The sequence below is a fragment of the Denticeps clupeoides genome, chromosome 2, assembly GCF_900700375.1.
Source record: "Denticeps clupeoides chromosome 2, fDenClu1.1, whole genome shotgun sequence".
Taxonomy (NCBI): domain Eukaryota; kingdom Metazoa; phylum Chordata; class Actinopteri; order Clupeiformes; family Denticipitidae; genus Denticeps; species Denticeps clupeoides.
This window is the reverse complement of record NC_041708.1, coordinates 16,167,041-16,184,055: the sequence shown is the minus strand read 5'-3', so window position 1 is coordinate 16,184,055 and position 17,015 is coordinate 16,167,041. Positions and strand designations below refer to the sequence as shown.

The 17,015-nt window shown below is 41.5% G+C and overlaps 2 protein-coding genes and 1 long non-coding RNA gene across 5 annotated transcripts; 1 reads left to right on the top strand and 2 right to left on the bottom strand.

Annotated features, from left to right (window-relative positions):
- Positions 1-217: 217 nt before the first annotated feature.
- Positions 218-7,002, bottom strand: eno1b (enolase 1b, (alpha)). 3 transcript variants are annotated; one of them, XM_028970444.1, is made up of 12 exons: positions 6,852-7,002; positions 6,233-6,321; positions 5,675-5,770; positions 5,114-5,172; positions 4,892-4,961; positions 4,555-4,688; positions 4,242-4,464; positions 3,915-4,112; positions 1,611-1,812; positions 1,361-1,469; positions 1,209-1,267; positions 218-1,080 (listed from the first exon to the last, which is right to left on the bottom strand). In XM_028970444.1, exons 2-12 carry the CDS (start codon positions 6,315-6,317, stop codon positions 1,014-1,016), a joined length of 1,302 nt encoding a protein of 433 aa, XP_028826277.1. In that variant the 5' UTR covers positions 6,318-6,321; positions 6,852-7,002; the 3' UTR covers positions 218-1,013. The 3 variants fall into 3 exon arrangements, with proteins under 3 accessions (XP_028826277.1, XP_028826278.1, XP_028826279.1); XM_028970445.1 differs by lacking the exon at positions 6,852-7,002 and adding an exon at positions 6,404-6,452; XM_028970446.1 differs by lacking the exons at positions 6,233-6,321; positions 6,852-7,002 and having other exon boundaries at positions 5,613-5,748.
- A 712-nt stretch (positions 7,003-7,714) lies between these two features.
- LOC114784781 (uncharacterized) lies at positions 7,715-9,453 on the bottom strand. The gene is made up of 3 exons (XR_003748928.1): positions 9,197-9,453; positions 9,065-9,116; positions 7,715-8,653 (listed from the first exon to the last, which is right to left on the bottom strand). It is a non-coding gene; the product is annotated as an uncharacterized LOC114784781 (long non-coding RNA).
- Positions 9,454-15,158: 5,705 nt separating this feature from the next.
- ppil1 (peptidylprolyl isomerase (cyclophilin)-like 1) lies at positions 15,159-16,796 on the top strand. Its single transcript, XM_028969748.1, has 4 exons — positions 15,159-15,337; positions 15,607-15,761; positions 15,926-15,994; positions 16,486-16,796. The coding sequence occupies exons 1-4, from the start codon at positions 15,282-15,284 to the stop codon at positions 16,704-16,706; spliced, it is 501 nt and encodes a 166-aa protein (XP_028825581.1). The 5' UTR covers positions 15,159-15,281; the 3' UTR covers positions 16,707-16,796.
- Positions 16,797-17,015: the final 219 nt, after the last annotated feature.

Here is a 17,015-nt window from a genome sequence, read left to right as displayed (position 1 = left end):
TGGCTCCTACTGAATAAGCTTTGCTAAGCAGATAAATTCATGTTGGTTTGTTATTGTCATAGTAAAACAGTTTTTTTTCCTTCCTTAATTTGTGAAGCCCCCTGGATGTATTGCACACTATATTGCCTATGCCATGGGCTTTTCCCTATATTGCCTATGCCATGGGCTGGCCCTGAACCGAACATCAGCTGTTCAATTAAATAGTGATTGACACAAATATTTTATTCTTAGATTTAATCATATAGACATTTAGTTTAAAACTAAAAGCAAATTTCAAACAAAACACAATTATCTCAAAATGGCTAAAATAAAAAGCTAGGAGATGAGAGATTCAACAGACAAGTCATTGATTACATTCAAATGATTTACTTATTTTACAACTGGCCACATGAAGTGCTTGTTCTATACTGATCAGGGTTCTTGAACATTTTTGCAAAAAAAATTATATGACATTTTCATGAACACATATTCTCTGAAGTTTCTGTGCAAATTTGAAAACAAATAAACAAATTTACCAATATTTTAAAATATATTTTACCAAAATATTGTTGAATAAAATTTATGAGAACCCTGAAAAGCTTAACTTAAACAACAGTGTTTCTTCCTCCAACTTCACACAAGCCCGAGCCCAAGTAAAAAGGGGCCTTCATCTGAGATCATTAGCTGTCATTTACATGAAGACACATGGCAGCGGAGGTGCTGGAATATGAAAGCAAAGCAAGCAGTACCACGTGACGTGGTTCACTACATAAAGCGAGCAAATATTATACACCTGCTCTACTTATAAACGTTTTAGTTGTAAACGTAGAAAAAACGTTTCTCGTGCACTCTTCCTGTTACACATTCAGGTGTTAATGGGATTTCAATGACTTTTCCGTAACTTTATATGTTTATTCCGTATTCCAAAACTTTTCAAGAAAATTATATTTTCAAATTACATGACTTTTCCAGTTTTTTAATGACTGTTGGAACCCTGATGCTGTTAAACGTGGGACAGTGCAGCTGCAACGTTGTTAGGCCAGAGGGTTTCTGAAGTTCTTCCCTGCAAAGCGAGCCATTCCACCCAGTTCTTCCTCAATTCTGAATAGATATGAATATGTTAGACATAAATGAGAAAAGATACAGATCACTGTACTGAGAAGTAGTTCAAATGTGTGAATTAAGATAGTTAAATAAACACTAATAACCTGAAATAGATGGACCCTTACCTGAGAATCTGATTGTACTTTGCCAGACGTTCAGAACGGCATGGAGCTCCAGTTTTAATCTGGTGAGCAGCGGAAGAAATACATATTAATTATGCCAGTAAATATATTGGTTTCCATCTGATGAAGAGTGATGTGTGCAATTTGTTCCTCACCTGGCCAGTGCACAAGCCAACAACCAGGTCAGCAATGAAGGTATCCTCCGTCTCTCCAGAGCGGTGGCTTACCATCACTCCCCAGCCGCTGGACTGAGCCATCTTACAGCTGAGGAGAGAGAATGAAACACACATCTTAATAACTAAATTCAGAGCTCTACCAAATTTGTAAAGAAATAAATAAAGATTTTACTGCCACAATTTCATTTCACACAGTATGCTCTCAGTGATGTGTATAGGACAAACGTACGCCTGCATCGACTCGGTGACCGTGCCGATCTGGTTCACCTTCAGGAGCAGGCAGTTGCATGCTTTCTCCTCCTCTGCCTTAGAGATGCGGGTGGGGTTGGTCACAGTTAAGTCATCACCTACCACTTGGATACTACAGCTGGTAGTAAAATTGGTCCAGGCTGCCCAGTCATCCTGGTCAAAAGGATCTTCAATAGACACAACTGTAAACCAGATAAGAAGGATGACTTTGATGGCCTATGTCTATCTCCGTAAACAGACCAACGTGTCTCAGGCAATTGTTTCCAAACAAAGAAAGCTTTTACTCCATTTCACTGCATGCAGGTTAGTTGCATTGAGACCCTTCAGGTAGGTCCAGGACCAAATTTTGGAAAACAAGCAAAAAGGTTCAGTCATTTCATGTATCTACCACATACAGTGCATCCGGACAGTATTCATAGCGCATCACTTTTTCCACATTTTTTACAATGACTTATTCCAAAACGGATTACATTTTTCCCTCAATTCTACACACAACACCCCATAATGACAGCATGAAGAAAATTTACTTTTACCATTTTGTTTTTAAAAGCACATGTACATGGGCTCAAAAATGAGCTCAAGTGCATCCTGTTGGAGCACAAACCAAGCATGATGTCAAAGCAATTTTCTGTAGACCTCCTAGACAGGATTGTGTTGAGGCACTAATCTGGGGAAGGTTACAGAAAAAATTCTGTTGCTTTGAAGGTCCCAATGAGCACAGTAGCCTCAATCATCCGTAAGCAGAAGAAGATCAAAACCACCAGGACTCTTCCTAGACCTGGCCGGCCACCTAAACTGGGAGAAGAGACTTAGTCAGGTAGGTGATCAAGAACCCAATGGTCACTCTTTCAGCGCTCCAGAGGTTTTCTGTGGACAGAGTAGTCCTTCTAGAAGGTTTTCCTATCTCTGCAGCAATCCACCAATAAGCCCTGTATGGTAGGGTGGTCAGACAGAAGAAAATGAGGCAGTGGTTGCCTAGTGGTTAAGGAAGCGGCCCTGTAATCGGAAGGTTGCCAGTTCGAACCCCAAACCCCCAAGCTGCCTGATGAGACAAAGATTGAACTCTTTGGTGTGAATGCCAGGCGTCAAAAAAGTAAAGAGGCAAAGTGACAACATAAAACAAAATCTTTCTTACAAATTAGGAAAATTCTCAGGACAAATGAACCAGTCTTTTGAAAGTTAATATACATTGCCAGGCGTCATGTTAGGAGGAAATTTGGAAACCAGGCATCGTCATCACCAGGCCAATACCATCCTTACAGTGAAGCATGGTGTCGGCAGCATCATTGCTGTGGGGATGACTAGGAACATGCTGCAGGAACTGTGAGACTAGTCGGGATAGAGGGAATAGGATAGACCATATAGGACAATGACCATAAGCACACAGCCAATATATTTAATGAGTGACTTTAGGACAACTCTGTGAATGTTCTTGAGTAGCCCAGCCAGAGCCCAGACTTGAATCCGATCGAACATCTCTGGGGAGATCTTAAAATGGCTGTGCACAGACACTTCCTATCCAACCTGATGTAGCTTTATAGGTTTTGTAAAGTGGAATGGGCAAAACTGGCCAAGGATAGGTGTGCCAAGCTTCATATTCAAAAAGACCTGAGGCTGTAATTGATGCCAAAGGTGCATCAACAAAGAATTGAACAAAGGCTGTGAATACTTACTGGTGGAACAACCTGCCCTCCTCCACACGACTAGCCGAGACTATCACCACTTTTAAGAAGCAGGTGAAAACCCTCTTATTCAAAAAATATTACAGACAAATCTAACACTTACACACGCACATGCGTACACATTGCACAAACAATACAAAAATGTATAAATACATTATAATTTTTCTTAGTCTAGCACCTAACAATCCCCGAGCATGCTCTTCACTGACAAGTCTAAGCCTTATCAGGGCTCTTAGTTTGTAAACTCAATATTCTATAGAAATCGAACGAGAATTGCTGGTGTCTTCCTCTTGTAAGTCGTTTTGATAAAAGCGTCTGCTAAATAAAGTAAAGTACTTACATACATGTGATTTCTCAGTTGTTGTTGTTTTTTTCATAAATTTGTATGTAAACTTTTTTCACATTGTCATTATGGTGTGTTGTGTAGAATTCTGAGGGGAAAATCCACTTTGCATTAAGGCTGTAACATAACAAAATGTGGAAAAAGTGATGCGCTGCGAATACTTTCTGGATGCACTGTGTCTGTGAAATGTAGAAAATTTGAAAAATTTCACAGCAGCTGGACATTTTGCATTGATAATTTGGAGGTGGAAAAACGGCACCTGGATAATCCTGGACAAAGCTCTTATACAGGTCAGCCAGTTCATCAGGGTTGATGTAACGGCTGGGGTCATCGGGTGACTTGAAGTCCAAGTCGTATTTTCCATCCCTGTAGAACTCAGATGCAGCCACATCCATGCCAATCACCACTTCATTGGTGTAGCCAGCTTTACTGATAGCAGTCTTCAGCAGTTCCAGTGCTGAGTCATGTAAATCAGAATAACTTTATTTATCCTGAAGGAATTTGTTTAAACAATTTAAACACATCCTCCTTTACAGTAGCAGTAGTACAATAGTATATCACTTACCTACCTCTGGACCACACTCACCTTCTTTGTTCTCCAGGATGTTGGGTGCAAACCCGCCCTCATCTCCCACATTGGTGGCATCTTGGCCATACTTCACTTTGATAACATTCTTCAGGTTGTGGTAGACCTCAGCACCGATACGCATGGCTTCTTTAAAGCTGCTTGCCCCCACAGGCAGGATCATAAACTCCTGCATGGCCAGCTTATTACCAGCATGAGAGCCGCCATTGATCACATTGAAGGCCTAAAAAGAAGCAAAATGGATAGCAATGGAAATCACACCCCTCTTCTGTGAAACTGACTGCTGAAAATGTTGGATGAGTGCAGTTCTCACCGGCACAGGAAGGACAACCTCTGCATTTCCAGCGAGGTCGGCAATGTGCCGGTACAAAGGGACACCTTTCTCTGCAGCTCCCGCCTTGCACACAGCCAGTGACACTCCCAGAATGGCGTTTGCACCAAACTTGGCTGATCATTAAACAGTAAGTCATCGTTAACTAATATTCCATCATTTAAACAAACGTTCAGTACATTTTAGAAAATATATTACTGTTAGTCTGCCAGTAACATGTAACCCCCCCCCCACACCCCCCCAAAGAGTAGTAATAAATACAAAATCTAGCACAAGTTTGGAAAACAGCACTTTCTTTCTCACCATAGATTTAACTTACACTTGTTTTCTGTCCCATCCATATTCAGCATCAACTGATCAATCTTCTGCTGATCCATCACAGATACACCCTGCACAAATGCATGCACACATACAAACCAGATGTTAAAGGGACATCAAAAAAGAAAAGAGGCAAAGCGACAACATAAAACATTCTTACAAATTAGGAAAATTCTCAGGACAAATGAACCAGTCCTTTGAAAGTTAATATACATTGCCATACCTGACTTATTAAGGCTGGCCCCAAAGTCTGATTAACATGCTCAACAGCTTTTGTGACACCTAAAAGATACAAAGAGCCATACTTACACTCTTAATAATCCCACATTAAAACTTGATTAGAGAACTCATAAACATGCTTCTTCGTCCTCCCATGCACGACATGAAACCAAAGGCCCAAAACATGCAGTGGGCAAAAGTGGGCGGAGCTTTTTACAATAAATGATATTTCAAAAATAAAGAAAAACTACAGCTGGCTTCCAGAAGCGGGTAGTCGCCGGAGTCACTAAAGAGCGCTGCATTTCAACACCATAACACCGAGTATGTGTTAACATACACAGGTGATGCACATGACAGTGTCTTTTGGTGCCAATTCCAAACCCGGGTAAATGGGGAGGGTTGCGTCAGGAAGGCATCCTGCAAAAATCTTTTGGCAAATCAACTAGATGGGCAACCACCCGCTATGGTGACCCTTAATGGGAGAAGCCGAACACAGAGCATACCTTACTGAAACTTGTTTCCTCAAACCATTAGCCAAAATGAGCAGGGCGAGGAAGACACACACCTTTGCCCAGGAAGCGGCTTTTATCACCATCTCGAAGCTCCAGAGCTTCATAAATACCAGTAGAAGCTCCACTGGGGACAGCTGCCCTGAACAGACCTGTGGATGGACAGGGGAAACATTTTAGGCATTATTGCCTTTTTCATGAACTATCAGAATATTATCCAGCCATAGTCTATAGAGAACAACATGGTCTTATTCTACTTCTGTGCCCTCAGCCATTTCTGACCCAGCCTTTCAGCCCGAGAAACATCTCACTAGTGTTTTGGGTCTTCTGCTGCATTTTCCACATTACAAACATGGTACAATTAGGAGTAGGGCAGATGGCTGTCTAAGAGCAGGATTGGCTGAATCCAAGGAAAGCATGTCAATTTGGGTAAACTCCCAGTCATTCCAAATCAGCCTGCCCTGTAAATTCAGAAGAAGCCGCAGGATCCAATGTTGACTTTAAATAAGGTAATTGAATAGTAATTATGTGAGCACTATCTGTATGAGAATTGCATAAGCCACACAATTAGACTGAATCAAGCAATAAAAACTTTCTTTAAAATCCTGCCTAACCTTTGTCAGTGTAGAGGTCAACTTCCACAGTGGGGTTTCCTCTGGAATCAAAGATCTCACGAGCGTGGATCCTCAGGATGGACATGATTCTGAAAAATTACATTAACTTTACAATGTGCTACAGCCAAATATTCCTGACCAATTCTGCATTTCTAACAGACACTGCCATACCACAGAGATCCAACCTCAGGATGGAAGGATTTAGCCCTCACCTTGCAGATAACAAGATTACAGTCCGTCAATCTGATCAACTCACAGTTTAGGAAAGTGTCACCTGCCACTGCTCTTCAAGGCAGGTGACAGCAATAAACTGCAGTTTAGGGCCTTTATCTCGCCGTTGCTCACATGACACTAGTAATGGTGAGGTATGATGCTGAGGTTCACATGCAACACCGTCCCGACGGCCACTTCCTAAAAGTTCCCCCACTTACATACATAAAATAAACATTTGATTACAACTATGAATATATCTTAACAAACTGCCCACTTGATTTGATTTTTACTTGGCTAGGCAGCTAATATCAGCCACTTACATCAGGTTTCTACCAGTTTAGCGAACAGTACGAAGCCTACAGTAGCAGATTAAATCAATGATTACCATTAGCGCAAAATAACCTACCTGCAATAGCAAAAACGGAGCTGAGGGATCGACGACACAACCAGCAGCCGACTTTAATAAGCTTGAACGAGAACAGGTGATCCGACCAGTTGTGCTTCCTTGTCAGAACATCCTACTCCATTCCAAAACACCGCGCGGAAGGAGGGCGGAGCCAATCCCTGTCCTGGCCCCGTGCCCTCACGAGACGGGTAGGGTGCTGCGCCGGGTAGGGCGCAGCGACACGACACCGGTGTCAAGCCGCTCAAGACGCCGTCCTGGTGTGCGGATGCGCCGTCCGGTTAAGAACATGGCCTCTTTTCGCCGTTTCCTTAATAATCTTCGTGTCAAATTCACGTGTCTAACAGAAATATTTTTGTGACTTTACGTGGAAATTTTTGAATGATTTGCAGCTGTACTGTTACAGTTTGCTAAGGAGTAGCAAGACGTTCCGTTTAAATCTTAATCTTATTTAATAAATTAAATGGGACAGTTAGTCAAGAATAATCTGTTGTATGTATTATCAATATTTTTAAATGGAATAAAGGACACCTACATTTTAAAATAAGATTAAGAGTTCGATTTAAAGGACAAAGAACATATACATCATGTGGAAGAACGGTTTAAAACTATTTTGCTTGTGGTCTTTTTATCGATTCAAAGTGATTAAGTAAAAATAATGATGAAATATTTTTTGTGCATTGCTGTGGTAAACAACCATTGCTCATTGCTGCTTTCCATGAAGGTGTTGTTTCAAGTACTGTTATGTGTAGACGTGAGATGATGCTGCAATTAGCTTGTTTGGTGGCTCTTCACCTCCCCATATTCAGTTCTCCTCCAGGGACTTTGGGGACCGCCACCTGAACCCTGCATGCTGCTTTCCCTGATGTCCCATTGAGGGCCCAGTGGAACTAATTACTGGGAGAACAAATGAATGCTGCACCCGGTTGCTGGGGTGAGCACATGTGTGTGGTTTGAAAAATCACTTTTTTCCTTTGTCCTGCCAACATATGAGCAGATTTTAAACATGGCTGTATAAGCAGTCAACGCCATTGTCAGAGTATACTGACAACAGATCTGTCACTACAGAAGTGTAACTGTTCCGCCTATTGGACCTGTTTAATAAACTTTTTATATGTGTGTGTGATTTGTCTTGTTTCATGTTTGCTTGTCTCGTCCTGTTGATTTTTATAGAGACTTTAGGTGTCTCACATTTACTTAAAGGCTGACAACACCATTTTGGGACCAAATCTGTGGCTATTGGCAGAAAACAACAATAAACCAAGAAAACACTCACATAGTGTGGCGTGTACAACAGCCTGCAGGAAAACCGGTGGGGAATGTGTGCACAAGGGGGAATGTGAGGGTGGAGCTTAGGCTTCCAACAGTAAAAACTAATGTCATGTGTATGAACACAGTAAGACTTATGAGGAGGTGGGCCTTGTTTCCAGATCAGCCAATTACAACTCAGGAGACACACCTGTCAGAGCTGAAAGCAACGGGATTGGTCGGCCTGAGCGACTGACACCTGAGCTCAAAGGTGTACATGTAAACCAAGACCTTCGCAAAGTCAGTCTACCTGCTTGAAGACTTTACGCAGATTGTGCCGCTGGAAGCTCCCAGCAACAGGAGCGCTGCTGAAATTTGTCCTTAATTTTTAGGTTCTTTTGTAATTTTAAATGAAATGTAAAACCAGCTTGTGAAACCGAGGCCTCCAAGATGTAATTTGCCTTTCAACAAGAATATAGAAGAGGAAGAGAAGTCCTTTGGCAAAACAAGCAGCACAATGGTACCTCTTGTTCCAGACTTCTGACTCCATCAAACTGCTGAGAGAGGAGGGTAAAAGATTTTTTCTTGTTCCTTCATATTATCATATTTTTAACAAACACTTGAATCTGGCAATTTAATATAAACAAAAGCAACACTTAAACACACTGTCTGAACTTGATTAATCTGGCACTGATGGGTGGTAAAAGACTGGTTTTGTAAAGAAAGGCCACTCTCACTTTCAGGGTAAAAATGATTGTTCAGGGCACAAAAGAATAGAATTACCGTGAAACATTCAATTCTTTAACCAGACAAACCAGTTTGGGAAGGTGGATTCTATTAGGTCAAACATAGTCCCTTATGGATTTACACCCCCACGGAAGCCATTTAATTGCTTTAGCAGAGAAAAAAAACATTTCTTTTTAGCTTTTTTAGAAATTTTCAATGAGACAGGAACGACTTGTTCTTACTTGTTCTTTTAGGTATGTTCAGATGGAAGAAAAAAACAATCCTTTGATCCCACTGAGAAAGAAAAAAGCAAACGCTGGTTAAATGGGCCGGTTTTACCATTGAGTTAGCCCAGCATGTTCTGTTGTGCTCACATGTCCTCGCTTCACCTGTAGCACCGCCACAGTCCTCAGCAAAAGCCACATATTTGTTACAGAGCAGCGTTGTCTGGGAGGCTTCAGAAGTTTCGGTCTCCTTTCATTGTTGTAATTTGTAAGATTAGGTGTGACCCTAATTTGTTTGGTTAGGTTGTCTTTTCCCCAGACAGCGTCATGTGGAAAACACACATTTAATTGCTGCCTTTGGGAGAGCGGTCAGGGAAGAGCCCTGCTTTGCTTCGACTGGTGGGAACAGCCATTTTGTCCAGTATGACTAAGCAGTCTGTTGTGTTTTCTGTTTGGTCTGATTTCAAAATACTGCCGCTTTACAAAATCGCATCCTGTATATCACAAGGAAGAGCTGGCCTACCCGGGCATTAGAAAAAAAAACACTGGCGTCTCAGCAGTTCCACACTGGCACCTCAACTCCAACACGTTCCATCAGAAGATATTGGTGAAACACAGAAGTGCCTTTTAACCAGCAGAGACTGAAATGCTGACAACCAGCATAAGCGCTTGGGTAGCAAGTCATCTTGGGAACAAGGTTTCCTTTTCTTCAAAATTAAACTGATAAAGGAACAGCCTGTGTAACACAGCAACCATCACCTAAGCTACACACCAAAAGGAACTTGAGAAAATCACACCCTATAGTCTTAGTTCACGTAGACCAAAGTGGTTTGTTGCGAGTCAGGATTTAACTGTCATACTAGCCCTCTTCCTAACTTTATTTAATGTTTCTCTCTTTTTTTATTCTCCCTCATTTGTAGAAGGCTTGGGGATCCCTAATGGTGGAACTGGGAAAATCAGAAATATTGCTCTAATTTCCAAGCCAGTTTCCCCCCTTGCTACATTCACATGGGTCCAATTACAGCCCTTCTGTCATATTCCCTCCACACGGCTTTCAGTTTCATGGCTGCCATCTCAGCATTTGCGTTTCTCTCTTAAATGCCCAAATTCTAGCCAGGGGTGTGAGAGTGTGTGAGATTTGTATCAGGTGTTATCTGCACGCAGAGCTCATCTCGGAGCGTCTCACCAGGATGTAGCTTGAGAAGAAGCCGTGTAAAGGCTGTAAAGCTGCGGGAGAAAGGGAAATGCATTCTACGCTCGCTGCCGAGCAGCAAGAGATAACAGCTATATAACATCTGACTATCGAGTCATAAAACGCTCACACCTGGATGTAGCTAATTATTAGCCACGAGCCGTCGCTTCATAACATCTTCATTCAGCAGAGCCCACTCCACGCCTGTTCACGCGGACTGAAGTTTACGAGGGGTGCCCAGGAACAACAGTGTAAAAGTCCACCTTTGGTTTTATCTGTACAGGACCGTCATGGGAATGGAGGGTCGTCTCCATCTTACAAGGCAGTTTTGGATGTAATAGCTTTCTCTAATACTGCCTGGTAATGATGACGACGGCTTTCTGCTGGCATCTTGGTTTTTAATCATATATGATTAAAAAAAGGACGTCCTAAAAAAGGTGTACCGTTTAATACAAGCACAAAAGTCCTAAAATATTGAACAAATCTACAGAATCATTCATAGTGTAGGATTCATTGCCACACAAATTTGTCTCGGCCTTTATTGTTGTTTCTGAAAATATGACTCTCAGGGCTCATCTTACCTGGCAGTGTTGGGCTGTTCCTGAATGTTCTAACACTGTCTGGTAATGATGTTCACAGGGGGTCCCCACACGCCTCACCTGTCCACTGGAGTCATTTCTGAACAAATGTGTGTTTTTAAGGTCTGGGTTTGCCTGATGCTGAAATATGTCAGATGCATTCAGAAGCACTGGGCTGTGATGAAAGGCAAGAAGAGCAGACAAATGGAGAAGGGTGGGTGAAGCCCACACCACACCAGGCCTTTGTTAAGAGCTTCCACCCTCCCTGTTATGTCGTAAGTCAGGAGAGCCACTCCACCCTGCACTTCTGAAATACCAGTTAGATGACTGTCCCTGCCCGAGCTGCAGTGTTCCGCCCCCCCGCTTCTGAGCATGTGCAGCTTCTCTGGCAGCCTGTGATTGGCTGAGCTGGCCTTACCTGCGTGGCACTTTGTAGGGCTGACACATGAGCTCTGTGTGAGAAAACTAAATACAACAGCCTCCATGGTTCATTCTGTATGTTGGGGTAAAGCTATAACCACAACTTTCAATGCATGAAACTCCATTTATTTTCTTCAAAATGAAGAGTTCATTCTATTCTAGAAACTCACTAAATATTCCCATTATTTAATTTGTGTTTGTCAAGGGCAGTTGTTAAAGACCAGATCTTTCTTTGGTTTGCATGGATTATTGTAAATTGGGAGTGCCAAAATGATGCAACCAAAATTGTCCATTCACCTTCTACTCGTACCCACGTTCATGTCAACGTGAATGACAATAAAATTAAACCAAGTTTACACAATAATTTTACCCATTTAGTTTTACAGGCACTGCATCCTGGTGTCTCCTGCTCAAAAGAAACCTTTTGATTGGCGTCTTACCAGGCATGTTTAGATGTGGCCATTTTGTCTAATACTGTCTGGTAATGCCGTCCATCACAGAGGACCTGATCGTCTGTGTTTCTTGCGAGCTGCTGAATGTCCTTTTCTTTTTTCTGTGTGTGAATTTCTCAATTTCTGGATTATCAATAAACATTCATGTACCTTAATTGCGTCTATGCTTTAATTCTTTAAATTATGACATATCAATTAATAAGTGTATGCCTTTAGGAAAATAGTTTGTTAGAAAAATAAACAGTAAAAAACAGACTACTCAAGAAAGAAGGGATTTAAACAATTATGATTATATCATGTATACATAAAAAACTGGCAACATTGTAACGAATGGGCTTCACACCTCCAAGGTTGAGTTCAAATCCCAGTGGGTGGAGTTTACATGCTCTCATCGTGTTGGGTTTCCTCCGGGTTCTCTGGTTACCCCCCATCATCCATGTACACAAGGTGAATTGGAGACTCTGAATTGTCCATAAGTATGTATGTGTATGCGTGTGTGCCTATTATTAGCAATAAGCAGTTAGGGGATGATGAAGCTTCCCATTTCCTAAACAACCACATCAGAAAACGTGAGGGTACAACATTTCCACACAATTTACAAAAAGATTAAAAACTGAGTGGCCGTTACCATCAGCTTATCCATGGATAACATTTTATACAGTGGTTTAACTCTCCAATTTTCCACACAAAATCCTGGACTGAAATAATTGTTGTGACTGCAGAAGTTTATTGAAATTACGCACTGATGCCTGGACAAGTATCAGTGTTACTGATCACTGGTGACCACATCAACTGGTGTATCTAGCACCTTTGCCAACCAGCAAGTACAGCCTCAAGTTTTTTTGAGTGTGATGCTGCAAGCTTGGCACACCATCTTTCCAGAGATCTTTCCAATCTGGGCTCTGACTGGGCCACTCAAGGACATTCCCAATGCTTTTTTTTTTTTTTACCTGGATGTGTGTTTAGGGTTTGTTGACTGTTGGAAGATGAACCTTTGCCCTATTCCAAGGTCCAGAGCACTCTTGAGCAGGCTATAATTAAATATTTGTCTGTACATTGAGGCATTCACAAGAGCTATTTTATTGAAGACAGTTTATTAATGGTTCACTTACGTTTATTCTGATACAGCAGACACTCTGGAACCCACCCACTCTACATAAGATGCCCAGGGGGTGGGCAAGTGGCAAGTAAATTATAAAAAGACTACTGACAAGGTTCTTGTTTTAAAATATTACAAGAAATAACTCATAAATAAATGGGGCAAAAAAACAAACATACACAAAAAATAAAATGTACACATTTAAAATGATAAAACGTATTCTCCTTCAATGATAAATTGTGTCTCGAATCCAGCTGGAGGACGCTCATTTATTTTTTTATATATTCCCCCTACACTCAAGAACTGATAGTGTTAATAAACTAGAATAATATAAACTCTATCATGAAGTTCCCAGATGACACGACAGCAGCTGGATTAACTACAGGGGAGGGCCAACCTGCGTACAGAAATGAGGTGGAAACCTGGTCTTCAACACCATTACAGTAACATAGGTTATGAATGTGAAGCAATGTGAAGCGGTATTTGTGAAGCAGTAAAAATTATTGCTACGTACATACTGAGTGTACAATTTTTATTGTGTGCCAAACATTTCTTCAGACGTTGTATCAACGAATACCAACAGTGTGGTTGTTCCTCCGGTCTGCTGACAAAAAAGGACATCTGGACAACTGACAACATGGGGAATCATATATCCTTGTTGGCTGCCAGGATATATGTTTGTTTGTGGTGTGTGTTTGGAGGGGTTGTGTTGTGCTGTTGGTGGCTCTGAACCTGCTTAACATTGTCTTCTGTTGAAAACAGAGGCTAGAAGAACTAATCATAATTCCTTTTCATATTTTTCCTTTTTAATCTTTAAATATGTATTTTGGTATTATACTCTTACTGATATGGGATGCTTGATTCAATCAAGCCTTAAATAAACCTTTTTATTTATTTGTTTGTTTGATTTATTTTGCTCCCTCACTGTGAGCATGTTGGCCACACCCATAGATGATGTCCCTGTGTGTAAGCTTTTTTTTGCCAAAAGTCATAAATGTAGATATAACACAAGTCATCCAGTGTTTTGTTGCAGCAACTGTGCTAAATTAAATGAAAGTTTCCCCACTTGCTCATGTCAAGTGGTGTCCGTTGGTCACGTCTACACGTGCCTGGATACAAGAATATGATCTAAAAACAGGTTAACAGCAAAATATTTATGCTATGAGTGTCCATCACCTTCATGTCTCACTTGGGAGTCAATTTCTTAAACGTACCAATGAGCTGCCATCAGCATCTGCAGGATACACAAGCACATGCACACGCAGGTCACCAGTTAACATAGTTACCGGTTGATCCGTAACACTGGCGCTACACTGGGGCAGGAGGAGGCAATGCCCCTTCAGCAAACGTCCTGCCCCCTTAAATCATCCACACACTGAATATTTAGTACATTAGCTGGAAAATCCAGCTCAAAGTAGATGTCATGTTCCCTCTCTGGTTTGCTTCTTCCCTCTGTGCTATTTTTGTGCAGATACCCACTCACCCACTATTTCAGATAGATTTTTTTTTTTGCTGACAAATTTTTTTATTAAGTTGATCTAAGTTGATTTAGCATTGACTCTAAATCAAACATGTTATTCTTACATGATCAAATCAGTTTCTTTTAACTGTGATGCATTTTGTTAAGATCAGATTAGATAAGATTAATCTTTATTATTCCCGCAAGAGGGAAATTTACATTAAAATATTATGTTGAATTCATGTGATTCATTTGAGCTCATTTTAAAAAGGGAACTTTCCCACTTTTGCAGTCGGTGTCAGACGGTGTCAAATTTTTCAGCCAGGCATAAACTGCGAGTTTAGAGCCGATTTGCACTTGTGCAATAATTCCTTGAGTCCAGTAGCAGAACATGGAATCCCGGCTCGGTTTTTAACATGGTCTCACCTAGCACATCGATCCCACAAGCACCACTGCCAGCCTCTCTGCTGGACTGGATGATCCAGACACAAAGTAAAGTTGTGTTTTTAGTTATAATCTGATGAGAGTATTTTGGTTTAGTTTTTATTCCCCCTTCTGATGGATCACCACCTTGTCGTGATCAGGGTTTGTGTGCCTCAGTGACCCTAAGCTCAATCTTCAGGTTAGACACCCAAGTTGGACAGGTCTTAGAGTAGAGGCCTGACACTGACAAAGTGCAATCCAGGAACATCCAGAGTACCCCCACCCCACCTCACCCATTTCCCTCCTCCGTCGCCACCATGTGCCTCCTTCACATTTCTGACTGCCCCCTCATATATGCCTGTCTAGAACCGGCCCTGCCTGGAAGGTCTTCTGAACGGGAGAGTTTGTGGACTTCCGGTCTCCGACGAAACGCTTTTCTGCCGCTTCAGTGCTACTTCCTGACCAGTAGATGGCGCTGCGGGGGGATTGGAGGGTGACCTGAGCTCATGGTTAAACATCAGAGTAAGAAGACGTTTCCTGTGTAAGCTGCAGAAGTGCAGCCGCGTGTTCAAACTGCTGCTCTCTGTTGCTGGTTAAGATATAGGTGCGGACATGTCAGGAATCCCCCCCGACTCGTGGCAGCCCCCCACGGTGGCGCTGGAAACAACGTAAGAACACGCGGGCTGGTCCAGGTCAGGGGAAGATCAGAGGGCAGTTCTGCTACTGAGCATCTTCCGTCGCGGGTTTCAGTTAACATTCTTCAACATTAACTCTTTAAAAATGCTTAAGTCACCAGTGGACATTTGAAATAGGACGTTTTTGTTTTTACCGACGACTAAAGCATAATGTGATCAGAGCACTCCCGTCTCCGAGTTGTTGGAATGCTGAATAAATGTCTTGTGTGGAGTTGTGAGGTAAATTGTGTGTGCGCTTTTAGGATGGGTACTATAGTGGTTGAGCTGTACTGGAATCATGCCCCCCAAACCTGCAAAAACTTCGCTGAGCTCGCCAGAAGGGGCTATTACAACAACACGAAGTTCCACCGCATCATCAAAGACTTCATGGTTCAAGGTGGAGACCCGACTGGTACAGGCAAGTTTAACCATCATCCTAAATCGTGCACGACACCATGATCTGTACTGTAATTAATCACATCTCCTTCATTTAGCTTTACTCTGCTAAACGTTTGTGATGTTGGTGGACCTCTTAAGTGGGTTAATATCATGTGCAGACTAATAATACTACATTTTTTTTAGGTCGTGGAGGAGCATCTATATTTGGCAAAAATTTTGAGGATGAACTTCACCCAGAGCTGAAATTTACTGGTAAAAACACTATCATCTATATCTGTTGAGGCCAGGGATGGATGCAGAAGCCCTGCATTAAACTGGCCGCAGGGCTAAATTACTATTAGATGATAAGCTGACACATTATCAGTAAAATTTGTGCTGATGAATGACTTTGCTTGTTACCACAAGAGCACCAGATCTTTTGTTTGCCTTGTCTGTTTCATTTGCATCACAACTTCCATGATTTGTACATAGGAAACAGTGGACTCAGCCACTGTTTCCTATCTACCAATCAGTATCCAATGCAGATCTGACAACCCCTTTCATACCATGGAGGCAAAGTCATTTTTTGAAATTATTATTGTGTGTTGTACCACAGTAATAATCTCAATTTATTTATTATTTTGTGTCTGGTTACATTTAGAAATATCTGTGTGGTTTGTAGACCCTGTGGGGCTAGTGCTGATACTGGTGCAACCAAACCTTCCAATGTTCTAGTATTCTGATTTCTGATTTGCTCTTTCTAGGAGCTGGTATATTAGCGATGGCCAATGCCGGCCCAGACACCAACGGCAGTCAGTTTTTCCTGACACTAGGCCCTACACAGTGGTTGGATGGGAAGCACAGTATTTTTGGGCGGGTTTCCCAAGGCATTGGGGTACTGAACCGTGTGGGAATGGTGGAAACAAATTCACAAGACCGTCCCATTGATGATATTAAAATCCTAAGGGTAAACCTGCCAATCTAAGGATTGGCCATATTCACATTTTTATTCATGTTTGTACAGTTTGTAACAGTGAAACCTTTTTTTTAAATAAACTATCTGTATAAAACAGTATGCTATTATTTGTTTCTTGTTTAATACAGAATCCTGTTAAAATACATTAGGATAATTTATTGATTAATATACTTCAATAATATAATGTGATTGTGAGTTTAAATGATTGTCGCATTCAATAATGTCATAAGAAAAAAAAAAAAAAACACCCTCATTATTTGACACCCTGAAAAAGCAAAGCATTGGAGCTTTAACATTTTTGGAAAAAGAAAGAATTTG